We start from the raw sequence: 23,929 nt of genomic DNA, 5'->3' as shown, positions 1-23,929 counted from the left end.
AAACTCATCGCTTTTAAATTAAAAAACTTAAAACATGCTAGTACGTTCAAACTCGTAAAAAGATGTCGTTGATTTCCGGAATTATACGATGATGTAGCTGTTTTAGTTTGGTTTTTAAACAAATGTGATCCATTCTACTTGACCAAACGCTTCTTTAAGCATTGCATCATCGTGTCCGAGTTAGCTGCACCAAGCTTAAGTGCCGAGTAGGAAGGAGCACAACCCTTCTCCATAGCCTCAGCCAGCTGCGCACCTATATGGTCCATACCCATAGCTAACATGGCAATGACCTATACACTCGTTTTATAAAGAAGAACAACACATACCTTGGATGCCTTAACATAGTATGCAATGAATTTGCAATTCTCCACATCACCCTCATATACAATATCCTCCACCCCGTTTGCAACCCCGGCAAACCTATAGGCATGTTTAATGCTACTACACATTTACTAACCTAAAGCCCTTGTAGAAAAACTCGGACCAGAAGAATGGAATCATGTTCATAGTTGCCTTCTTACCAAGCATGGATTTAGCTGCTACACGGCCATGCTGTAAAGCGACGTTCCAGTGTTTAATGGAAATGTTTTGACCTGCATAGTGTTGAATTTTTATACAATATGGACCAACCATCCATATGGTAAGGATATGTCACAATGTCACCAGCAGCGAAGACGTTGTCTGGACAACCAACGCAACGCATGCCACCGTCAACGTTTACAGTACCGTCACGATTCTTCTGTGCGCACTTGAGTAAATCCATATTAACCCTTGCACCGACACCCTCTATAACCAGGTCAGCATCCACTGAAGCTTTGGCAGTGACGACATGGGTAATACGACCATCCTTTACGTTGTAGTTCTTCACCATCTCACTAGTCAACACCTTTACACCATTTTTCTGTAACAGCTTCATTATAGCGCTACCGCCCCGTTCACCAATGATATTACTCATAGGAACGGCCATGTCGGTAATCAAGGTGACGTTCACTTGCTTATCCTTCAGTGAGGACGCCATCTCACAACCGACGAAGTTGGCGCCAACAATCACCACTTTCATATTCGGTTTAATGTATTTCACAATGCGTTCCATATCATCAACAGTACGAATAGTAAAGTGGTTTTTCAGCGGGCCGAGATCACGACTCATGGGCAGAACAAAGGCTACAGAACCAGTTGCAACCAGTACCTAAATAATCTGATAGCACATTTTGGTGAACATACCTTATCATATTTGACTGAAGTTCCGTCTTCCAAAGTTATCGTGTTATCTTCGTGACTCACGGCGGTTACCCGCTTACCGCCATGATATTCAACCTGATTAGCACGATACCAAAGTGGAGACCTTAAAGCTTGCTCTTCAGCCACTTCCGCATATCCTTTGGATTCTATACGCTTGGTAAGATGAGGACGATAATATGGCAAGTGTGGCTCATCACCATAAATAATTATACGTCCACCAAATCCCTCCAAACGCAAAGTCTCAGCAGCAGCATGAGCAGCGGCACCTCCTCCACAAATCACAAATACACGCTCATCCTTTCCAGGTTTTACTTTGCATTTTGGCTCCACAACGTCCTGTGCAAGATATGTGGACACTGGTACATATGACTCACATCAATGGGTGATGGTGGAAGGTAAGCGTATACCTCATCACCCTCGACCTCTACTTTATAACTTGGAATAGATGAAAAACAAGGCCCTATAGTGCATATTAGCCCATAGAATACAGCATATATTTACCATTTACACATTCACCGCTGGAGATGTCAAACTTGGCGTTGTGTTTAGGGCAAATGAGATATTCCTCAGTGCAACCACCTATATAAATGTGTTAACACAATCTACTACATACCATCAACTAATGATGCCATATGGTGAGGGCACTTTGCTCCCGTGCAGTATATTTGGCCTTTTATCTTCGTTACAAGCAGAAGGTCACAACCTAAATATCATGATATATATACGTGCATTCTCATACCTTCGTTGACTAATACCTCACGCATCTCACCATCCTTAAAATCACTGACGTTACCAATCTTCACACGCTCTAAATCCTGAGGTGTATTCTTATCTAAAACTATATGAAAAAAATAATATATTTACCAACCCTGGGCAAAGAATAATGATGTTATTCCACTTGTTGCAGCAACTAAATGTACTGAAGATATTGGCGTAGTCTTTTGGGCTTTGTAGGTAGTATAATTCACTACATTTCGCAACTTTGAGCCATATTGCCTTGCATAGGTTGCCGACCTCCCGAGAGAGCGGACAAAAAAACGCAACATGTCGCGCATTTTGAACACTGTATCTAACGCACTGAATAGCCAGCAATCTATGTGCAATGAGTTCGGTTTTATGTGTGGTCATTCAATCATTAGAAAACCCCAAGAAGACCCAGTGTGCGACAATGCCATGCTCAAATATTCAATCTGACACATTTTAGAAACAAAAAAAAATATTGTGATTCGGATCATGCTGTTTAGACATATAGTGCCATTGTCATTCTTTGCTATCAATTTTAATTTCATCCTACATTCCATGTCCTTCCGTCTCATCAATACAGGCAACACATTTTTTAAATCCGTGTCACAGCTGCCATCCGCATGTGACAAAAATGTACATAAAGTAATAAAACACACGTATAAAACTCATATGCAATCGAAAATGGGCTCCAATTCTTTCAATTTCACAGTAGGATTAGGTATGCATACATTGCTCAGAATTAAATTGTTCAGAACCATACTGCTACAAGCAGTTTGATCAAAAGCAAGATAATTATATACCCTGTACAAAGGAAACATTTCTTAAGGAGGTATCGGTTACCTAATGTTCTTATATTATACATACAGCTAGTATCACGCCTTAAAAGGGGAGAGGCTAAATTAACAGATGGATATGCCCCGTTTTGTAAACATCTATTTGTGGAAAACTTTACAGATGTAACCGCTGGCTACCTTCCTATCACCAATGAAAATATCCATCTTCTCAGGTATGAACTATGGCAATGAAATATAATCACAGCAGATCTGGATACGTAGCACGAACAAAAACAGAACTGCCTGTTTTATCTAGATGGTTTCCTAAATCAACCGTTGAGAAGGAACTAGTTCGAGCTAGTTATCTCGATGTAATTCTTTACTCACGAGAGCAAGTTATTAAGGAAAATAATGCGCGTAATGAACATGTGCCAGAGGATGATTATGATTACTATGTAGTGTCGATCAAACCGCAAAATGTGGAACATGAAATACCCATGTTGCCGATAACTATGTTCCGGAACACAATGATCACTGAAGGCGGAAGTGGAGTGCCCCTGGACCATGAAGCTTACCTTAAATCGGTCGCATTCTGGCAAGAAAATGCTGTCGTCAGAGATGTTTAACCGACATTTCTAATGTAAATTTTACACAAAAATTATCGGTCAATGCTGTGTAACAACATCTATGATTGATACTTATGTGCTGACACCCGGGCTTACAGGGGGCGACACTAGTGATGATTCTAGATTTGCCTGCATCTTTGCATCATGTTCCTTGATGTAGAGTTCCAAGTTTCTGTAGTAATTTTGACATCAGCACATATGGCATGTTGCTTACCTTGGTAATCTCCACTTTGGTACACGCTCATCGCAACTATGATAGATCTCAATATTGTAATTGTATGGTGGAACGGCCAACTTCTTAACTACATCCGCAGTTAGCTCATCTGGAGTTGAAGCGGAAGCGGACAATGCGATTTTACGAGCATCACCAATCAACTCTTCGGTGATGGCATCAGCATTCGGTATTAAATGGGCACGTACGTTGCGTAGATTAGCGGTGTCAACCAAACGATTCGCATTTGAAGACAAACTGCTGCCAACAACTAATACCAAATCGCAAAAATTGCACGCATCACGAACAGCAAATTGTCTGTTGGTCGTAGCATAGCAAATGGAACCACTAGGAATTGTCTCAATCCAGGGGAAACGCTCCAGCAAACGGTCCTTTATTATCTTGCAATCATCAACACTAAGCGTCGTCTGTGTTGCATAAAATAGAGGAGTATCCCGACTATATTCTAAACGGTCCACGTCATCCACAGTTTCCACCACTGTAGTGACATCGGGAGCTTCGCCCAATGTGCCAATGGTTTCAACTAAAAATAATGCAAAGATAGCAACATAACTTACCATGTGATTTGTGCCCTATCAATATAATTTTGTACCCTTCCTCTGCCTTCTTCCTTACGTAGACATGGACTTTGTTCACAAGTGGGCATGAGGCATCAATCTCAACGAGATTGCGTTTCTTAACCATCTCGTGAACTGACGGTGGCACTCCATGGGCAGATAAAACTAATATACTTCCTTCAGGAACTGTTTCAATGTCTTCAATAAATATTACCCCTTTTTTCTGCAATCTACTGACATAACAAGTGATTAGACATACCTTCAAAGTATTGCAAACAAACTCGTTGTGAACAATCTCATGTTTTACGTAAATAGGAGGACCAAATATTCTAACAGCCTCTTCTACAGTCTCTATTGCACGGCGAACTCCAGCACAAAAGCCTCGTGGCTCTAATAAAAACACCGTCTTCTCTACATTATCCTGTATTGGTGTACTGGCGGAATCATTTATATGCGCGCCATTGTTATCGCACACATCACTCGATGGCGTTGCCAATAACACCTGATTAGATGTGGTATTGCTTCTGTATCGTCCTTTAAAGTAGCTATTTGCTGTAGCAACGTCGCGGGGCCATTGACCTATGTAACCTATATGTTGGATAACTAGACACTGTGTAAATGATGAAAGCAGTATTAAAAATAATAATTTTAGCATATTAAGAAATACAGTCAAATTATGACTGCAGATTTAACAAACTGTTGTTATCGTAAGACGAACAATAAAGGAATCCCATTTGGATTAAAGCGGGGTAGGAGGAGCCTGGGCACAACGGTAAAATAAGACATATGGCACATCAGAATTGTACGTGTTTTGGCTTATGTCGTTCACCGTCGTCTCGTTAACCTCGCGGACCTGAGAATCATCGCAAATGTACCATTTGCTGTAGCCCTCACTATCACGACCAACAAAGTAGTAATGACCAGATGATGCATCGACACCAACATGGAAAATACTCCCATAAAGAGTGTAATCAAAGTCATATATTTGCAGCTTGTCGTTGATAGTGATGTGCTCCAGCAGTTTACCAGCACCGGAGTGAACTCCTTGAGCTTTGGAGCCCATGGGCCACATATGACGACTCAGAACAATCATCAAATGGGCAGGTGGTGATGCAATAACGTTCCACATCTCTGCACGGCGGTAGGAATCGCATTTCGAACAAAAATAACGGTTACCGCCACGAAGTGTCTCTATTTTGCAAAAATCATCAAACATGGCCTGTATGCTACGCAAACCATTCACAGGAAATGTAAAATCCATTACAACCTCTCGGTTGTCACTTAAATTACCACATCCTAGGCACTTCACACGACGAAGAACTAACCCAGCGAATATCCGCCGTCGTAATGATAATGTCGGATCAAGTTCCTCCATAACATGGGCTAAAGTTTCAGTTACATCTTGTTGTTCACAACGGGATGTCCACTGAGAGGGGAGCATCTTATAACCACTACGAGGATCAAACACTTTTTTCCCACGCTTCATAAGTTTGTGGAAGATACGCTTATATACCGATACATAATCATTCTCTTCGGATAGTTCAAACAGACCGTGAACAAAACCTCGTGTATGAAACAGAGCTTGGAGCATACTGTTGTAATAACAAGTGTTACCCAAATTGCGAAGTCCGCGTGGTCTGTCTAAAATTGTCTTCGAAACTGGAATCTTTACTTCAGGCATTACTTGTTCCTCTATCACTTCATTAGGGGTATCACTCAACGAAGGGTCCAGTGTTTTCGAAGCCCCAATGAAACTCTCAACATCTGCGGACATCGTTTCATCAGACTCGAATTGAACACGAGGAAATATTGGTACTTTGCGGGTCCCCAATTCATCAGAAGCACTGTTCAAAGGTTCACAAAACACACACGTGCGCAAAACGTTGTATAGATGGCGCAAAGCGATTATGCTATCCTTATCAGCATCACGTCCACAATTAGACCAAACAAAGTGACACTTCCAAAGAAATGGACATAAGCTGGATAAAATCAAAGGTGCATTGGTCATTTTTACCGCGGGTAGAGGCGATAGTTCTACAAGAAGTATCGTCTGCAATAATGCATCCTTTGATAGTATTGGTGACGAACAACGGCATACACATATCCGCAGAGCATTTTCTATAAGTCCCATTGGATTTGTTTTGAAGTGTATAGACGGTCCCTCATCCCTTAGAGCATTATAGGCAAGCTGATAATAGATCAAAAATGTTGATGAAAGCAGCCGGCATATTGCACTGTCTGGCGAAGAAACTGGCCATGGAAGAATGCATAATAGACACCAAAGGTTAAGCATAGAATCTTCGGTGAAGTTGTTTGATATAATGGAATCTAAGACAGCGTATAAAATATTGTCCTCTCCCTCAGCTAACATGTCAACAATCCTGCTGAGCTCAACACTGGCAACGCCACAGCGTTTTGCCATAAAGGATAAAAGATCCAACATCAGGAGTCGCCCTCCTTCAAAATCACCCCTAAGGCTCAATTCCTTTTTAAGTAACGCAAAAGCTGCATCTTTGAGGAACATAGGGTCATCACAAGCATTTATCCAATTTATGCATGTCATCATCAAAGGTAAGCATGGCCGTGTTGCAGGCAGTTCATACCATATGGTACAAACCCAATCACGTAGTCTAGAAGCAGGAATGTCAAATACTGACGATACACCCGCTCTGTCAGCACATATCTTCAAAAGAGTCAATGATTCTATTCTACCATAACCGATAAAGGGGTTATTATCTGATCCGGCAAAGGGAGGGTATTTAGCATTACGTACTTTTGTACCATCCAGTCCTTCTGTTTCAACTTGAAAGTTGTTATAGGATGAAATCATTCGTGGTGGAACAGGTGGGAGATCGGATGTGTCAGCATTTTCTGTATCGTAACAGAAATATCCTTTGCTGTTAACCCACGTAGGTACACCTGCATCCTGTTTGCCACATGCCCCAAATGTAGCCTTGTAAGACAGGAACAGTCTAATGAATCTACCGCCTACATCGTCATTTACTTCTGGTTCGAACAGTGTTGCAATGTGAACACAAGAAAAGCATTGAACTAATTCGTCTGGATGATAAACCAGCGCAGTCTCCATCATACGAACGCACAATTCACGATATGTGATATCAGTAAGCATTATATCTTGCAGAAACTGCAATATAAGGCGCATCATCTGCACGTTTGTTACAGATATCGAAGACTTAAAAAGGGAATGTAGTTCCTCTGGTGAGTGACGTTTAGATAATATAACAGCTTTCACATGGGATAGCTCTGTTTCTCCAACATTCACAACGCTGCGAGCGTGTTTCAATCGGAATATGGCAAATGGATTGGATCCTACTCTTGCGATAAAATCTGCGGCTTTACCAGCTGGTTCCTGTATATCATGTGTAGTGTCCTCCACAGGAATTTCCTCCAAAGGAGGTTCTAAGTCTCTTATTGATGATAATCTATCAGTCAGTGCTTCTCCATCCGCGGTAGTCTCACGCGATTCAGCATCTATAGAGTTAGTCTTGTGAGGTTTGGGGGATGATAATCGATCATCTATCAGCTGTATCATAAGCTTTTCCGAATACGTATCGGGAAGCAGATGTACGATTTCATCAACAGCAGGAATTTCCTGAAAATGTCGATATTCATCCGATTTTGCATTGTCATCAGCTCTCTTGGTTGTGTCAACAGTTGAAATAATCCTTGAGTTTCCGGGAATTGACGAAGGATCCCTCCTGCTTGAGTCAGTTGTAAACGACCCCTGATCCGGTCTGGATGCAGCAGAGTCGCTTCCATTTATTACAGAAGAGGATAATTTGCTCCATAAACGTGGTTGGCGTTCAGAGTTTTCATGCATTTTCATACCTCCATTTGATAACCCATTACGATGGAGTTGACCGGCTCTTTTAGTTGCAAAAAGTGACCTTCGTTCCCCTATAGCCCAAGGACTAACGTTATCTTTCCACCTATCTGTCATGGTATCTTATGTGTGTCTTAAAACTGCGGTAACCCATGAGAATCGTACACACGATAAGGGGACCTGATAGTAATAAACCGAATGTAATTAGACTCAGAAGACAACTTTACGCGATCCATCTGATTCTCGCGTGTCTAGAAATATTGTTGCCTTGAGATTCAGCACCGCCAACCGGCGCAAGTGGCAAAGTCAGTACGCCGAGCGCTACGCGCAGACCAGTCCATCATATGTGGTAGGTGTGATACTTCATAAAAAGTTTCCTTTACACATCGATATTTTGACGTAATTCGGTGTACTTTTATATGGAGTAACGCCAGATCTCATTTTTATAGTTGTCTATGTGCACGGCACGCATTGATTAAAATTAGGTGTACTCAATCGCCAGTTTCCTTCCTTCTTAAGCTAATGCATCATTAAATGTCAGTTTTAGGCATCAGCTAGCAGGATTTTCTAAATGTGTATTCTGGTAGTGTAATTCTAAACTACATATATGCCTTGGAATGTTATATAGGATAATCCAAATTGGTGGGCATCATGGAGAATAATCTTTAGTTCATTATCTTTTTTTCAAGGCTGAATCAAAAAATAATGTTATCCTTTCGTTAAAATTAGTGTCCATATTGCTGCTTTGTTGGTCTCCATGATTTCTTAATGTCATTTTTCTCAGTCATCATTTCATTGTTTGAGTTATGAGTCACATTTTAAGTGAAGAAATGGTACTTTAGGAGTGTATCATGTCTCTAAAGTATATATTCCTAAATTGTTTTTTATTCTGCATCCAATCGTAACCTTAATCCCTATGCCTGTCATTCATAATTTTTTATTACGACTTATTATCCTAATACCATAATGTATTTTAGTATCACATAAGACGAACAAGTTGTCAAAACAAAAAGAAGTCAGATGGTTAAAACCATATTGTTGGGGATATGTGATAGGTATGATGAAATTATGTTTTTCTTACTTTTGATCCCGATTTCCTCAACATATAAATTTTATGTATAGACTGCATCATGATGCATGGCATGTCTAATAGATTAATACAAATATCACCTTTCTGTCCATGGGTTATCCGATCCAATGATGGGAAATATTTACGCATATCACAAGAGATGTATAAACAAAGTTTATTATGCATATGCATTTTATGCGCCATTAATCCATCAGTTATTGTATTTTATCGATTTATTCTGATACATATCCATATTAAATGCCATACCTTACCGTTAAACGATATGGTGTCCCATTTAAAATCATCACAATGAGGGTAAATCTACTGCAAGTGTCAATAATATATATTATATATTGAAAATTGTATGAGAATTGAGCAGCAGTGTAAATGGTGAAATTACATCAACATGATAATGTATTAACCCAACTTTCGAATCAGTTAGAAATTTTGCAGTAGTAAGACAAACTAATTTTTATATTGAAAACACTATCCATATTGTATGAATATACATTCTCTATGGTAGATCTACATATTGTTAACGTTTAGAATTTTCAACATAAGATCTGCCATGTATGAACAAATGTTGGAAATCTGAATATAACTATATGAAATTCTATATTAATTTATGAATGTATTGTTTATATATATGCAATGATTGGGAATCATTCTGTCAACGTACAACATTTTTATTATATCCCCCTATATATATTGAAACCAGCCCTATATATAGTTATCCTTTCTATTTTTAAAATTATTGTCTTAGACTTTGTTCATGCTGAAGATTCCCATATTTGTACAAATCAGAATCTAGTGTCACGGGAAAATGAAAAGAGAACCAATGATATATACTTCTCATCCAGACCTATTAAAGTGGAACTTCACGGAGATTTGCATAATGTAGCATACTATTATACAAATATTGAATTGGGAACACCACCACAGTTCCAAACTGTAGTGGTGGACACCGGATCACCAAACATAATGTTGTCGGGATCACAATGTAAGCATTGTGGAAGACATCAACGTAGACCATTTAATTTAATGAAATCGGAAACATCAACTCTTATATCGGGATTGAGTTCACAATGTCAAGCATTGGGTGGTAGTAATGGGAATGATGGAGAAGTGTTAAATGTCTGTTGCTTTGATGAAGCATATGCTGAAAATAGTGTCGTCAAAGGAATTTACGCTAGTGACTATATTCGGTTTAAAGACAACAGCACTACAATAGTACCGTATCGTGTACCTCAATTAGGAGTTGTAACCGTTGAAACTATGTTAATATACAAACAAATGGCAAACGGCATATTAGGCTTGGGACCCAAACAGGATCATAAAAGAATAGTGCCACATGAGGCAAATGGTTACCACAGCAACGCCATTAATGATACGATCGTACCCGGAGATAATGATAATACAGATGATGTGGATATAAGAATAAGAGAACAGTCAATTGGAGATGGGGTAGAATCTTTGAAACAACCATGTCAAAATGATGAAACAAATGGTATGCATAATTTGAACTTTATCAGAGGCTTCCTTGAAAACAACTTTCCACCTGAGAATTATGGTTTTTCTTTAGAATTTAATGAATGCGGGGGATGGTTAACTCTTGGAACAACCAAAAATAATCAATGTCAATTAGATACTGGTTGTGAAGAATCTTCTGGTTCTCCTAAACATTTTGTGTGGACACCATTATCTGGAGAAGATGAATACACCATATCCCTTGAATATGTTGTATTTGTTGGATGCACAATCCAGTCTTCCTTAAAGAAGTTCATCCTGGATTCAGGATCTACCAATTCGTCACTGGATCTTGACCTATACAACATTATACATACTTTTTATAATAATCTCTGCAGAAATATGAAGAGAAATTATAACCATCACGGAAAGAGATTTCACAGAAAACGACGAAGGAAATGTAAATTGGGTGATGAGTCCAAAAGAAAAGCTATACCAGGTACATCTCAACAACGTGGAACTATGAATAAGAATGATCTCACGAATAAAAAACTACAGCATAAAACTGATAATATAAATCATGTGGTGGACAAGGCAAAAGCAACAGATGAATACCCCAATGAACAAATCAGTATCTACAGTAGCATTTCGCCTTCTGCAAACATGAATGCGATAGATGATGAAATAAGGAAATTAATAAAACGTATGAGCCCGCATAATATTTGTAGAACGCAGAAGTCTACGGGTAACATTTGTTTTTCAGATATTAATGAAATGCCTAGTATATATTTAACTGTTAAAAGGTAGGTCGTATGAGGTCATGCTGTTATATATACTTCTGTATCTACATTCTTCATTGTCTTCAACTACCAATGTTACATTTTCTGTCTATTCCCTCAGACAGTCACCACCACATAGATTATATTATATACAACACCGTTCATAAATCTATGACTTAATAGTATATCATTATAGATGAATATGGATATGATTTTACAGCGGACATCAGATAAAATGGAGACCCGAGTCTTATTTCATACGTCGATCATCAAAGTTAGTTATATATTACTTGTATGCATAGTGGGCAGGATACCTGGACGTGGGTACTGGTGGTGCCTTGGTATTGATGCAACTAATGCTGACAACGTATTGGGCGCCACATTCTTCAAAGGAAATAATGTTACATTCGACCTCCGCAATGGCCAACTGGGTTCGTTCCTCCATAGCACTACGAATAATAGATGTAGGCGTTGCTAACAATAATTAAAGTACCTAATAAAAAACTAAACAACTACATTATAACCGACTGTGATGTTAAAGGCCTGTGCCCTAATATTCTATGTTGTGTTCTTGGCTTTGTTGCACAAAAATACCGTATGCTGTGAACCTCCCATTCCACCAATGACATTGTATCCTGGGAAATGGTCAGAATTGATTAGTTCTGGTAAGACTTGGAACGTATAATCACGCCCATTGCCTAGTACGTAGTTTTGGGCTGAGCCCCAAGCGAACAATTGTCGGCGTTTTGTTACCGCAAAGCAAGCGTCAGCTCCAACAAATAGCTCTGTCACATTGTCCTTGAAGAAGATCAATTTCTTCGGACTTTTCTGTGTATCATGTTCATTTTGAATACTACGGCCTATATAGCTACAGTTCCCCCAAGTGAACAGATTGCCGTCATCGGTTAACGCAGCGGTAAAAAATTGCCCACCTACAATCTTTGATATCCTTATACCATGAAAATACACCAGCTCAGTTGGTTGCATAATACATAATTCATCGCTTTCGCATCCTACTTCGCCCTGTGCATTGCGTCCAGCACCATATATACGACGAGAGATACCTGTTTCTATGAAACTCGTACAATATCCAGTAAATATTCGTCGGATATATTCATCCCCGTGCTTGCGTCGTTTAACGCCACGAGTGGGATTACGCTTGCTGGTAAATAATTGTTCTACAACAAGGAACTGCGGCCACGTTAATGCCAATTTTATTAAATTTTCATCCGATAGATCAGGCTGCTTTTCAGTTGGAACGATAGCTTCGTATCCCTTAGGCAACATTAGCTGCCCGAATTCATTGCTTCCCATTACATAAATTCCAACTCCACTTGTAGGAAGCAATAGACAGTGGTTTTCTCCAGAACAAATATCGTTTATGACTGTCGATCCTGATACACTTAGTGGTAAATCGATTGGGGTTGTTAGATGACCCTTATTTTTTAGTGAACTCATATCAGTAAAGTCGGGGATGCCAATGACGCCAGAAGTGTCTCTAAAAGCACCAGTGAAATACACCGTTCCACCATCGGTCAAAAATAAGGTGTGGTTATCACCACATGATACCTTCTTAATACTGCGGCGCAACCTTACAGGGTATGGGTTGCATTCAGGAACATTGGAGTTCTCTTCTCTACCTAGAGCTCCCATATCATTGCATCCGAAAGTATATACACGGCCTTTGCGTGTCACTACTGCGGTATGCAGAGATCCGCATGCTAAATGTGCAATGGCACCTATACCCTTTTCCACGAGGGGTGTCGGTAAAGAGCACTCAAACAAAGATTCTGTCGATCCATCCTTTTCATTGACGCTCTTATCGCAGATATGTTTCGGCAACTGATCTACTTCTGACGAACCAACAACAAAAAGGCAACTGTGTGGCAATGCTGAACTATCGAAGTCCATACGCAACCTCTTGTCTTTTGTATGTACATCTTTCCCCTGACCATTACTGGCATCATTGACTGTTCCTACTGCATAATCCTTCGCTGCTTCATCTTCTATAAAATGTTATAAAGTCTATAAATAAAAAACAATATTCAATTATTATGTATGCTATATGTCGCATGTTTGTGGAAGCACAAACGTTATGACATAAGATAGACTGATTCACTTGTGAAATGCAAAACATACGTTTTAAATTAGCATGATCCTTGTTTCTAGGTCTAGGAGTAGCACAGCAGACGCAGCTTGGCACATCATCGTTAGGGACCAGACAGACTTCACACACCCAGCTACTCATCATGTGATGGCTGACATCTGAAGCTAGAATAAATATGAAAGTTAATGGCTTAGAAGTATGACGACGGCGTATAGAATCTTCTACGGAAGTTCGATAATGTATGAGGAAGACCCACGCGACACTCCGTAACCATAAGCATCAGCCAACACCTCTATCGACACACTTATTAATAACCCAATCCAACGAAGGCAATTAGGATTACATCATAATGTACAAATGAATAATATAAATTAGTGCTGGAGAGTCATAAATGATATCTTTCGTAACATTACTGTGTCAAACCACCTTAATGGTGGATACCTGGTACATGACGAGTCTTCCGGCTATTCATATTGAACCATTATGTATATTAATTGGCTACTGTATCCGTGGTAAATCTCTTTTAACCGTGGGTTTTCTATTCATTTCGTCCAAAACGCATATAACAAAAGGGAGGACTATTAACTCGCAACACTATTAAATTGCTATCCATTATGTTTATTCATACTTTGTATGATCAATGCCGAAATTTCATGTAGTGAAATGAGTTTCGAGAGCATTAGGTAACTTCCCGTTCGATTCACTAGGGGATGCCAGAGTACCTCTTAGAGACTGTGATACATCTATATCACTACCTTCTGTTGCAACAGGTGTACCAGTTTGTTCAATAGTTGCCTTGCCTGGCATTTTTGTTTCCGGTGTAGTAACTGTCGTGGGAGTGCTTGTAGATACTGCTTCTGTTTCCATGTTGTTTACCGACTCTTTCTTTTGGGATGGCTCAGTTGAAGCAGATTCAGCATCCGCTTGTGTTTTAGTATTACCGTGTGTCGTGGCTATGGCAGCATCAGCACTACCTTCAGGGGCCGTTGTACTTGCATCTTTAACTGGTTCAACAGCTTTTGTTAATGGGCCGAATTTTTGTTCCATATACCACAGTTTATGTTCTAAAGAGCCATCTTGTATAGATTCGGAATCTGCATTGCCGGCTGATGTCCTATCTTTAATCGCTATCTTCACGATTGAGTCAAATATATCACTTAAAACTTCACGCATCTCTGCGCTCTTTTCACACTCATCACTTCCCATGTATTCGATGTTTGCCTTCAATGACTTGTAAAAGTTCTCTGGAGAGAGCTTCGTAACCTTTTCTTCACCTTTATCATTGAAAACCGTTACCTTGTAGAAGCGTTTGGACGGTTCATCGCCCGATCCTTGAACTGCAAAAGCAACAATAACTCCAAGCAAAGCACAGGCCAACAAGAAACACGAGCCTAATATTAACCAGAATTTCTTCTGGCGCCGACTTTCTTGAGCGCTAACCATTTTGGCTAATATATAACGGTCATAAAATTTTGCATATAAAAGATTACTACCCAGAGATAACTTAATTGAACGATTATAAGATTACATATGATGTGAGGACACAGTATTTCTCTATAGGGCATCGCTACATAGAGGGTGGAGTATGAATTTTCTTTGCAGCAACATGAAGATATATGCAACCTAGACCCCATCTATTTTACCTTAAATACAACCTAATTCAGCAAATAATTGTCGTCTACAATGCGATTAAGATAAGTCAATCTTGTATCTATCATCGATAAAATTACTATCGTTGAATGGCGGCAAACGGAACCAATTTCACAACAGTATCTCCAACATCAAGAGGAATTCTCCACCTTAAAATGCTGTGACTAATAAAATTCAAAAGTAGTTTTCTTTGTGATCAAATAGGTAACGTGGTAGAAGCATTTCCACGGTTTTTTACAAACTCCCAAATGGAGGCGTACATCAATTTGAGAGCTCCAGCACCACCTGACGTATATTATAAAACATATAGCCACATTGAAACATACCTGGAATATATGATACAATAACCGATGCTAGTGTCAGTGTCTGCACTAGGGATGATATAATTGCTAAAATGTAAATAGGGTAGCACGTAGTGAAAAATAATGTTGATGCCATTGAGACACCCAATGCTGCTGTGAAAACAACACGTTTCCCATCCAACATGTGTTCCATTAACGCCGATAGTCCTTTGAATAAAGCGAGTGAACCAAGGAACGAAATAGTGGCGCAGGTGAATAACAATCCAAACTTGTGCGGCGCAAAAATAACAAATGGCAGCGTCATGAAAGCCAGCGCGAAGAATACTATGCTAGTGATAAATAGTACAACACAAGCTTTATAGTTGGTGTAGGTCATCCATGAATTCTGTTGATTTTGTTCCGTAGACAATCCAATTGCAGATCGTCCAACATTCATAATCGCTGAGAAAGAAGAACGGGATGTGTCCGCACCCAATGTAGCGGCACCATTGTCTAATACAACCTTATTTTTAAAAATGATTATACATACCGAGTATACTGTTACTCCTTGTTGAATCTCCAAAGCCCTTTTGGATGTTAGCAGCACTGTTCCTTACAAATTCTATTCCCTTGAGTAGGTAATTATCCTCCTAAGCGATCTCACTATCGTTGTAAATCGTAACTGACCTTCGTACGACCAAAAGCACCGGGCGACGCTACCGAGGGGGGTAACACTGAGCGTGCTTGATCTGAATATAAAGATTAATTGTACACATTTATTACTAACCGCCAGCACCAATACCAGTAGATGAATAAGAAAATCCCTGCGATTTGCCATCGGCATTAGAGTCAGCACCAAACTGGTTATACGTAGGTGCCTCAAAATTTAGAAAGTCACTTGGTCGTGACGCACCCGAGGTATCACCAAAATAGCCGGATGCCATATTGTATATATAATGTAATAGATGTTGTAATAAACCCAATATTAAAAATACGGACAGACACTGTTTGACCTTGGCAACATATAGACCAAACTTTGGCGCCTATATGGGGATGAAAAAGCTGAAATAAAACTAATTTATATCGTTAACAATTAGTCATTTGTGTGACTATACATCACACGTGTGACCTCTAATGTAATGGTCATGAGTTCTGTGTGTTTGGTGTTGCTAATTTCCAATATCAGTGTGTTGATTCAATTTCTACCTTTAAAAGCTTAATTATAGCATCTATAACAACGTAAGATTGTTTTATAAACTCTGCTAAATTGATGTGAACGATAGTCTTGTACACCTAATAAATTTTTTAATTCCAGTCACCTCTGATACGTGCAGATACTTAAATGAACAGCGTGTCTACACATATGTGTAAAGAATATAGTTATAATATAACATGGTCAATCTACATTTTAAGAGTATGGTTTGCCTGAGATAAGACAGTGGACACACGCCCGTTGGCACAAGGGTGCAGCTATTGCTATGCTATTTCCTCGAAATTAACCCTAAAGAATTAATTCAATACACCATTTACTAATGACACAACTATATATAACATTTTGAAGTTGCATACAGGCCAGCATACGAGCACCTATCGACTATATTACGGGGATATCCCCGAATTACACCTTTAACCCATCAAAATGACGCCATACTGTTCTTTGTTAATGCTTTTATGGACATTTACTCAGCCATTTTGTAGGTCAGATGACATAGCAGATTTGGTAAATGCAGTTGCATCAGAGCTGGAGAATGGCGAGGTAGGTTCTTGAATGGGTGTGTGTCTAATTATCTCTAAAACTGCTTGTGAATCTCCAATGTGCATATATGTTTCATTTTTATCATAAGAATTATTATAACATAAATTTCATTAGGTTGAAACACTGGATGAGGCACTTTATGAGGGCTTTGTTCATGGCATGGCTCTAAATTTCGACTATGTTTCAATGGGTAAAAATGACACTTCTGCGCCTGAAGAGAAAGCTGAAGAGGTAAAGGAGGATGTTCACAAACACAATCTTGAGCGTGCTGAGCTGGAAGCTGAATATCTTACCCGACACAGGCCGCTTGAATCTAATGTAGTTGATGAGAAGGAATCCGACATTTACTCCCTTTTCAACATTGTGTTGCACTATATGAACACCAGGGGTCAGCACTGGCATATTGTCGAACCTAAGAGTGAGGGCCTGGATGATGCTAATGAACACCATATGGTTTTCATCAGTGATGCAAATGACGCGGAGGGCAAGCATATACCCAGAAACATGATACTTTCAGTTGGTAACATCGCAAAGTGTATGTTTAGATGTATTGTTTTCATGATATTCAGCGATACCTCAAAAGGGCAACAAAACGCCAATTCTCATGACTTGCCTAGAGACCTTCATAGTTTCGAAATTGTCGTACACTTTAATGGGCAAGCTTCTCAACAGCGATGCTCCGGTTGATTCTAGGCTTAAATATATCGATAGATGGATCAATTTGGCCCAGCATCACTTCATTTTATATCTTCCGTATATAACCATTACTGCCCAGAGATGCATAGACTTGCTAGAGGATAATGGTCAATTGAAATCTGATTTTGATAACGATCATTATCGTGCTCTTTTGAATAATGCCAAGACTATGGTTAAGAAGCGTGACACTGAAAATGATTTGCAGACCTTCATTATGCTTGACGCTGAACTACACCCAGCACTGATTGAACTTTGCATTAAGCAACGTCATATTATACCATCCTTATTAGACGAAAAGGAAAGTCATCTAAAGAAGATTCACAGTGTATTGGACAAAGAGATGTCCTGGGAGACATTTACCAGTGCCGCCAACATGGTTTTTTCAGACGTTGAGCGCGAAATTTTAAAAGATGACGACTACCTTTTGAAACCATCGACTTGGGGTTGCGCTCTTTCTAAAAAGGATGCTGAGGGGGCTGAAAAGACTTTAATTGCTGCCTTTACCAAATCGCATGTTCAACTAAACTTAAAGGTTAGGTTAACCTTAATAGAGCTCAACCGTATAATTGCTGCCTCTGCGCCTGACAAAGGCAAATCCTTAGCAACGGCATTAATACAATTTGTTGAAAATGAGTATGAGGTATGTTTGATGAGTTTCTAAATATAACGACACAGGCCGCCGCTGAAGAATCTGGGAACAACAAGGAACTATCGCAGTGTATCGCAGATGCAGTTAGTTTCTATAAAGCCCATGAACATTGTGAATCAGAAAGAGGTACTACATAATGAGGCAGAGAAGTACGATAGTAATGTCACCAAGTCCGATTACACCAGTGGCATTGCTATAGACATGAAGAAATACCGCAACGAGGGTTGGATGCCCTGTATGTCTGCTCGCATTTTATCTACCATAAATGATGTATGTGCAAAGAAGCCGGAGTACTGTAAAGTTCTTTTGGAGGTGCTTCGTGAATCTATCGGAACTTTGGATCCTGACAGTACATCAGCTCTAATTATGGAGAACTTCCACAACGTTATATGCGTTTCTCTGCTCAAAAACAACACCATAACAGCTGACGATTTGCGTTCGTACCTAGCTAAGGAGGTACGTCACGAGTTAAAGGAGGTTAACTCCCTCAATGGAGGGGGTAAGTCTGAACATAAGCCTAATGAGGAGAGTAAAGAGACTTCCTCGGAACAGAGCAAGAATCTGCCTTCTGGTAAGTGTGTTGTCCCGTTGTTAGTAAATTCATGGACAGATACAACCGAAAAGGAAATCAAGGGGCACTAAGCGTGATCAAGATTCCTGTTTAGTTCCTATGCCAACACACAAGATTGTATGTTGTGTGACTGAGCTTGGATATACATTTAACAGTTGTACTGCTGAATGTTATTATATTTATGAAGTGGATTTTTTTATGTGTGTTACATTTCATGGGTTGTTTGACGTAAAAGCCTCACACTATTTTCTAAAGCGCGCCCTTCTATTGTACCGCCAATATCGTATAAACTATTAATAGGGCGTTGCAATGCCGAAACAGAAAGAAGATGCTAGTTCAGGTACGGCTAAGAGTGAGTCCGTGGACACTCTTACGTCGTACCTTAACATGAAATCTCCTTTGCTAGGGTCTCTTGAATTTGACGCAAGTATACCTGAGCCACCAGTTGATGCTCATATGTTATCTTACGATTTAAATCATGATGAAATTGGATATCAGCCTTCTGCTTTGGAACTCTTTGATGGATGTATATCTTTCCGAGAGTTTCAGAATGGCATTACGTCTGAGGATTTGGACGATATTAGCTCTAATCTATATGGTCTTAACGACGACAATCTAATGTCTCAATTAGTAATCGACGCTCGTAACTCTCATTCCTCTACAATGGCACGTCTTAAGGAGCTACGTGGAGAGATAATGGGAGACCCTGCTATGCAACTATTGAAGTCTACCTTTACTAGAGCCGCTGAAGGTTTACCGGAGGATGTTGTACAGTTGTTGTTTGCGACAGATGTGCCAAAAACTGATGCTTCTAGGGCACAAAATCTAATGGGATCTCCACGGGAATCGCCAAGAGACAAACGATCTTCTGTAAGGGAAAAGTGGGAATCCATGTCGACAAATGAACGCATTGATCACTACATATCATGCATTAATGACTCATTTGTCCCAGTTGATTCATTGCGGCATCCTACAAATCCCAATGCTAAAATCGCAAAGGTTTGTTTTATTTGTATTTGTGTTCTAACAGGGTTTTAGTACTATAAAATCATGCCTAATGTGGGTTTATGGAAGAACCGTTACATTCAGGCTGGTGTGGATGGTGTTACATCTGTTACTGCTGCCAATGATGCTGGCAAGCTTGCTGTTGGTGGTTTCCTTCACGTTGCCAAGGATGGCGCTACTCACCGTACATATGAATACTACAACATGACTGACTCGGAAGAAGCCATGGATGCTCATGATATTTCCGGGTCAGACGAGCGCTTCAGATTCGTTCGCATGTACTCCTGTCAGGTAATGTTTACTCTGTTATTAATATATATACGGTAGAAATCTACTAAGTCGGATGGCAATGATAATTACTTCTTACTATCGCTACCTCCAAGACTTCATAGCAAAATCAATTCGGGCATCTACGGTACTGATTCGACGTATTCTGACGCCATGGATGAGGACCTCGGAGCTGAAAAGGACGGTGATGAATCAGCTATACATATTCTTTCTGTGAAAGGACACAAGATGGTTCTTACCAAGGCTGGTAAAGCAAAGCGTCCAGACATTTTGCTAACGTACACAGACGATGCTTCTCCCAGAGCTGGACACGAATAGTGTACTTAAGAAAGTCCACCGCCATTCAACATTTTTATATAACATAGAACAATAACCAATATTATCGAACAGTTAAACTGTCTGACCACTCTATCTATATACTACGTCTAAATGTGCTAAGCAGAAATAACGGGTACAATTGCGTGGTATTGGATACACTTAACAATATAATGTATGACACTCATAACACATGACAAACTCATAGTGGCGATCCGCGATTTCAATTCGCATAATGTCCATGGAATCACCTCAGACATATGATTTACCAATTTAATTATACATTCAACTCCAAATTCACCTTTATTGTCTATTGTATTACTATTTTAACAAGAATGTACACATGAAGCTTATTAAAACCCTGTAACGCCTCAAGTTTAAGGTATACATAACGCCGAGACGCGAAGCAAACACATTCCACATATAACGTGATAAAATAGTTTTTAATGCCTAATAATACATCAATGTTTGTGAATAGAGCATACAGTGTTAATACGTTATCAGACTTGGCCAGCATAGTGGCCTTGGCTCCTTACTCCCAAACCCCACCACAGAAGTATCCAGGTCCATACGGATTAACTCCCATATTTAACCGCGGAATCATATTCCTTAAGCGCGGTACTACATCGTTTATAGTGCTGGTGGGTTTTATGTTTAGATTTTGTTGATGTGGTTTTGAACTACGTCGTTTACCGGAGGGCATTACGCGCTCCGCTTAAATTTACACCTTGAACTAATTTTTTAACATTTGTGTAGGTTATTTTTATATTAAAAAAGCTACAAGTATGGGACTTCCAGAGAGTATGTTTGATTATTACATTTAATTTTGTCATCCCTACATGGGTTGATTACTCTGTATCACATTGATTTACATTTTTGCAGCCCCTCGCAAGGCCGCTGACGCCGACAAGGTTAAGCAAGCCAAGATCGCAGCCAACAGTGTTAAGAAGTCTACCACTGCCAAGGGCTACAAGATCAGGCGCAACACTCACTTTTTCCGTGGTCGTACTCTAACTTTGCCAAAGTCTCCTAAGGTCAAGCGTCACCTAATCACTGCTCATTCTAAGAAGCTTGACAAGTTTTCCATTATTAAGTACCCTCTCACTACTGAGAAGTCTATGAAGATGATTGAGGAGATTAACACTCTTGTATTCATTGTTGATTCTCGTGCCAACAAGGAGAAGATTGCTAAGGCCGTGTCTGAGCTTTATGATGTTAAGTGTGTTCGCGTGAACACATTGAACAGGCCTGACGGTCTCAAGAAGGCTTACGTCAGATTGTCTCCTGACCAGGACGCTCTTGACGTCGCCAACAAGATCGGTATTATCTGATTTAACAAATTGGATAATCTTTCTATTCGCTGTATATTATTTATGTGTTTTTCCGGTTCTAATGCAAGTTATTATCACTCATTTCAACTTGTGCGATATGATAGAGTGAATCTTGGCGATATGCTGGCATCATGTCTGTATGGTTACCAGGGGCGCAATGTCGAGTTTGAGTATGTAGTATATATAATCGTGCCTGTGCTCAAAGTCTATTGAACTAGGATCACTTTCGTCATCTGTGAATCCACATTTGTTGCGATAAAATGCTACTGCCCTATTGTTTGTCTTTAATACGGTACACATCAACTTTTTCGCTCCTGCTTCTTTAGCGATAACTTCTGCTGCTTTCATCAAGTATCTGCCCACACCGGATGACCTTCGACTTGCCTATACGACAGTGTGATATGTGGCTATTATTACTTACATTCACTTGGAGTTCATATATATAGCAGACTTCCGTGGTAGGTTGGCAATCTGAGATGAGCAGGAAGCGGTAGCTTACGAATCCAACCAATTTTCCGTTATCATCTGTGCGTATTTATACGTTCTAAGCTTTGCGTCATACCCGTTAGTTCCAGGATATGTGTTTTTGCTGCACTAAGTTCCCGGAGCTTCGTGTTATCTCTCCATCCTCCAAGGAATCCAACTGCGTCATATAGCTGTGACATGTTATCCTTCGTTAGGCTGAATATAGCTTCCATAACTTCTTTGGGTGCCTCATTACCCATATAGTGTTTAAGCCTATATTTCGGGTCGAGTTTGTTCTGTAGGAAAACGTATTTATCGGATTCAACAGAATCTGTGGCATCTTGGTTGAATACAGCACACACCGCTTCTGCGGTGCATTTTGCTATAGTTTCTGGGTACCATACTTTCCTCAGTGCATTGCAATGGCGCTTTCTCGGCATGTCGATAAGGTGTATGCAAGGTGACCTCTATGAAATGTATGATTCCATCCTGGATTATGGCAACAGAAAGTTCTTTGCCGATTACCACATGGTAATAGGATTACTGAGTTTTACACATCGTGTCTAGGGTGTTATTCAGATGAACTGTAGTGGGTGTTTAATACTAGCTGTGCCCACCAGGCATGGGTATATACATTATATATTTTGACCTTGGTTCTGCCGTACACATCCTTGCTGTTTTATATTAAGCATAATTGATAGTAAATAAATATCATTGAGGTCGAGAGGCACCATGAGTACTGGCAAGGGTTCCAACGCGTTGATTCAGCAATTGCTGAAGGCCGAGGAGGAAGCTGAGGCCATCGTTAAGCGTGCGCGTGAAAGTTAGTAAACATTATATTTTCTAAATAAGTGCAGATCGTGTGAAGCTTCTTAATGAGGCTATTTCCGCTGCAGAGAATGACCTCAAGGTGTTCAGCGAGACTGAGGAAAAACGTCTTCTTGAAGAGTACCACCAGGTATGTTGATAGTACTTGATTTAATTATCAATGTGCTTTATCTATTCATACATCTGAATATGTAATGATAATGCCCCTCTTGGATTACGTCATATATATGCTGACTCTTGTTTGTGTATTCCATTAATGATATGTCCTGTGATTAATATTGCTGTAGCAACATGGCGATGATGAACCTCAATTGGACGAGTTGGACAAGAAGGCAAAGGAAAAGATTAGGCAGTATGATGAGCGTTTTAGGGAGTGCAAGGACATGCTTGTCAACAAGCTTGTAGCTGCCACCCTTGACATTGACATAACGATTCCTGATTCATTCCGCTACTACATGAAGCAGAATTCTGCATAATGCGGTTGTTTATCATCGAATATCGTTGGTTACAAGGCTGTATTGACGTGTACTATACCGATGCTATCGAAATTTGGAATTTACTTATCTGTAGCAAATTCGACCTAGTGTAAATCTGTTTTGTCCTATTGGTGACAATCTACAATTTATTGCCTAATATGGTCACTAGAAAAGGATG

At 39.8% G+C, this 23,929-nt stretch overlaps 13 protein-coding genes across 14 annotated transcripts; 6 read left to right on the top strand and 7 right to left on the bottom strand.

The window, feature by feature from the left end:
• Positions 1–15: 15 nt before the first annotated feature.
• Positions 16–2,322, bottom strand: BBOV_III001680 (Pyridine nucleotide-disulfide oxidoreductase family protein). Its single transcript, XM_001611253.1, has 10 exons — positions 2,111–2,322; positions 1,982–2,074; positions 1,856–1,945; positions 1,744–1,821; positions 1,617–1,702; positions 1,225–1,578; positions 631–1,189; positions 458–593; positions 327–420; positions 16–290 (listed from the first exon to the last, which is right to left on the bottom strand). The coding sequence occupies exons 1-10, from the start codon at positions 2,295–2,297 to the stop codon at positions 135–137; spliced, it is 1,833 nt and encodes a 610-aa protein (XP_001611303.1). The 5' UTR covers positions 2,298–2,322; the 3' UTR covers positions 16–134.
• A 103-nt stretch (positions 2,323–2,425) lies between these two features.
• On the top strand, positions 2,426–3,385 carry BBOV_III001670 (uncharacterized protein; the record flags this gene model as incomplete). Its single annotated transcript, XM_051767544.1, has 4 exons — positions 2,426–2,704; positions 2,739–2,815; positions 2,853–2,992; positions 3,028–3,385. Exons 1-4 carry the CDS (start codon positions 2,476–2,478, stop codon positions 3,383–3,385), a joined length of 804 nt encoding a protein of 267 aa, XP_051623403.1. The 5' UTR covers positions 2,426–2,475.
• Positions 3,386–3,457: 72 nt separating this feature from the next.
• On the bottom strand, positions 3,458–4,829 carry BBOV_III001660 (uncharacterized protein; the record flags this gene model as incomplete). Its single annotated transcript, XM_001611251.1, has 4 exons — positions 3,458–3,557; positions 3,600–4,140; positions 4,175–4,397; positions 4,434–4,829. The coding sequence occupies 4 exons, from the start codon at positions 4,827–4,829 to the stop codon at positions 3,458–3,460; spliced, it is 1,260 nt and encodes a 419-aa protein (XP_001611301.1).
• Positions 4,830–4,913: 84 nt separating this feature from the next.
• Positions 4,914–8,135, bottom strand: BBOV_III001650 (Ubiquitin carboxyl-terminal hydrolase family protein; the record flags this gene model as incomplete). Its single annotated transcript, XM_001611250.1, has 1 exon — positions 4,914–8,135. The coding sequence occupies one exon, from the start codon at positions 8,133–8,135 to the stop codon at positions 4,914–4,916; it is 3,222 nt and encodes a 1,073-aa protein (XP_001611300.1).
• Positions 8,136–9,738: 1,603 nt separating this feature from the next.
• On the top strand, positions 9,739–11,884 carry BBOV_III001640 (plasmepsin V; the record flags this gene model as incomplete). Of its 2 annotated transcripts, none has more annotated exons than XM_001611249.2 (4): positions 9,739–11,357; positions 11,554–11,607; positions 11,643–11,764; positions 11,802–11,846. In XM_001611249.2, the coding sequence occupies 4 exons, from the start codon at positions 9,739–9,741 to the stop codon at positions 11,819–11,821; spliced, it is 1,815 nt and encodes a 604-aa protein (XP_001611299.2). In that variant the 3' UTR covers positions 11,822–11,846. The 2 variants fall into 2 exon arrangements, with proteins under 2 accessions (XP_001611299.2, XP_051623402.1); XM_051767636.1 differs by having other exon boundaries at positions 10,931–11,357; positions 11,802–11,884.
• On the bottom strand, positions 11,858–13,641 carry BBOV_III001630 (Regulator of chromosome condensation (RCC1) repeat family protein). The gene is made up of 2 exons (XM_001611248.2): positions 13,473–13,641; positions 11,858–13,339 (listed from the first exon to the last, which is right to left on the bottom strand). The coding sequence occupies exons 1-2, from the start codon at positions 13,582–13,584 to the stop codon at positions 11,892–11,894; spliced, it is 1,560 nt and encodes a 519-aa protein (XP_001611298.1). The 5' UTR covers positions 13,585–13,641; the 3' UTR covers positions 11,858–11,891.
• Positions 13,642–14,091: 450 nt separating this feature from the next.
• BBOV_III001620 (putative integral membrane protein) lies at positions 14,092–14,883 on the bottom strand (the record flags this gene model as incomplete). The annotated part of the gene is made up of 1 exon (XM_001611247.1): positions 14,092–14,883. The coding sequence occupies one exon, from the start codon at positions 14,881–14,883 to the stop codon at positions 14,092–14,094; it is 792 nt and encodes a 263-aa protein (XP_001611297.1).
• Positions 14,884–15,247: 364 nt separating this feature from the next.
• BBOV_III001610 (Got1/Sft2-like family protein) lies at positions 15,248–16,362 on the bottom strand. The gene is made up of 5 exons (XM_001611246.2): positions 16,159–16,362; positions 16,059–16,120; positions 15,922–16,021; positions 15,417–15,884; positions 15,248–15,375 (listed from the first exon to the last, which is right to left on the bottom strand). Exons 1-5 carry the CDS (start codon positions 16,313–16,315, stop codon positions 15,287–15,289), a joined length of 876 nt encoding a protein of 291 aa, XP_001611296.2. The 5' UTR covers positions 16,316–16,362; the 3' UTR covers positions 15,248–15,286.
• A 558-nt stretch (positions 16,363–16,920) lies between these two features.
• BBOV_III001600 (uncharacterized protein) lies at positions 16,921–19,114 on the top strand (the record flags this gene model as incomplete). Its single annotated transcript, XM_051767643.1, has 6 exons — positions 16,921–17,127; positions 17,242–17,662; positions 17,697–18,463; positions 18,499–18,555; positions 18,593–19,043; positions 19,083–19,114. The coding sequence occupies exons 1-6, from the start codon at positions 17,011–17,013 to the stop codon at positions 19,112–19,114; spliced, it is 1,845 nt and encodes a 614-aa protein (XP_051623401.1). The 5' UTR covers positions 16,921–17,010.
• Positions 19,115–19,352: 238 nt separating this feature from the next.
• BBOV_III001590 (Paf1 family protein) lies at positions 19,353–20,677 on the top strand (the record flags this gene model as incomplete). Its single annotated transcript, XM_001611244.1, has 3 exons — positions 19,353–20,042; positions 20,082–20,339; positions 20,376–20,677. The coding sequence occupies 3 exons, from the start codon at positions 19,353–19,355 to the stop codon at positions 20,652–20,654; spliced, it is 1,227 nt and encodes a 408-aa protein (XP_001611294.1). The 3' UTR covers positions 20,655–20,677.
• Positions 20,678–21,227: 550 nt separating this feature from the next.
• BBOV_III001580 (putative 60S ribosomal protein L23) lies at positions 21,228–22,017 on the top strand. Its single transcript, XM_001611243.1, has 3 exons — positions 21,228–21,292; positions 21,408–21,452; positions 21,534–22,017. Exons 2-3 carry the CDS (start codon positions 21,437–21,439, stop codon positions 21,980–21,982), a joined length of 465 nt encoding a protein of 154 aa, XP_001611293.1. The 5' UTR covers positions 21,228–21,292; positions 21,408–21,436; the 3' UTR covers positions 21,983–22,017.
• A 3-nt stretch (positions 22,018–22,020) lies between these two features.
• Positions 22,021–22,967, bottom strand: BBOV_III001570 (Acetyltransferase (GNAT) family protein). The gene is made up of 3 exons (XM_001611242.2): positions 22,545–22,967; positions 22,404–22,507; positions 22,021–22,366 (listed from the first exon to the last, which is right to left on the bottom strand). The coding sequence occupies exons 1-3, from the start codon at positions 22,885–22,887 to the stop codon at positions 22,112–22,114; spliced, it is 702 nt and encodes a 233-aa protein (XP_001611292.1). The 5' UTR covers positions 22,888–22,967; the 3' UTR covers positions 22,021–22,111.
• Positions 22,968–23,113: 146 nt separating this feature from the next.
• Positions 23,114–23,855, top strand: BBOV_III001560 (Vacuolar (H+) transporting ATPase G subunit family protein). Its single transcript, XM_001611241.2, has 3 exons — positions 23,114–23,270; positions 23,305–23,405; positions 23,563–23,855. Exons 1-3 carry the CDS (start codon positions 23,180–23,182, stop codon positions 23,749–23,751), a joined length of 381 nt encoding a protein of 126 aa, XP_001611291.1. The 5' UTR covers positions 23,114–23,179; the 3' UTR covers positions 23,752–23,855.
• The last annotated feature ends 74 nt before the right edge of the window (positions 23,856–23,929 follow it).

The sequence above is a fragment of the Babesia bovis genome, chromosome 3 (genome assembly GCF_000165395.2).
Source record: "Babesia bovis T2Bo chromosome 3, whole genome shotgun sequence".
Classification (NCBI taxonomy): domain Eukaryota; phylum Apicomplexa; class Aconoidasida; order Piroplasmida; family Babesiidae; genus Babesia; species Babesia bovis.
Note: the sequence above shows the minus strand (reverse complement) of the source record. Positions and strands in the feature narration are given on the sequence as shown.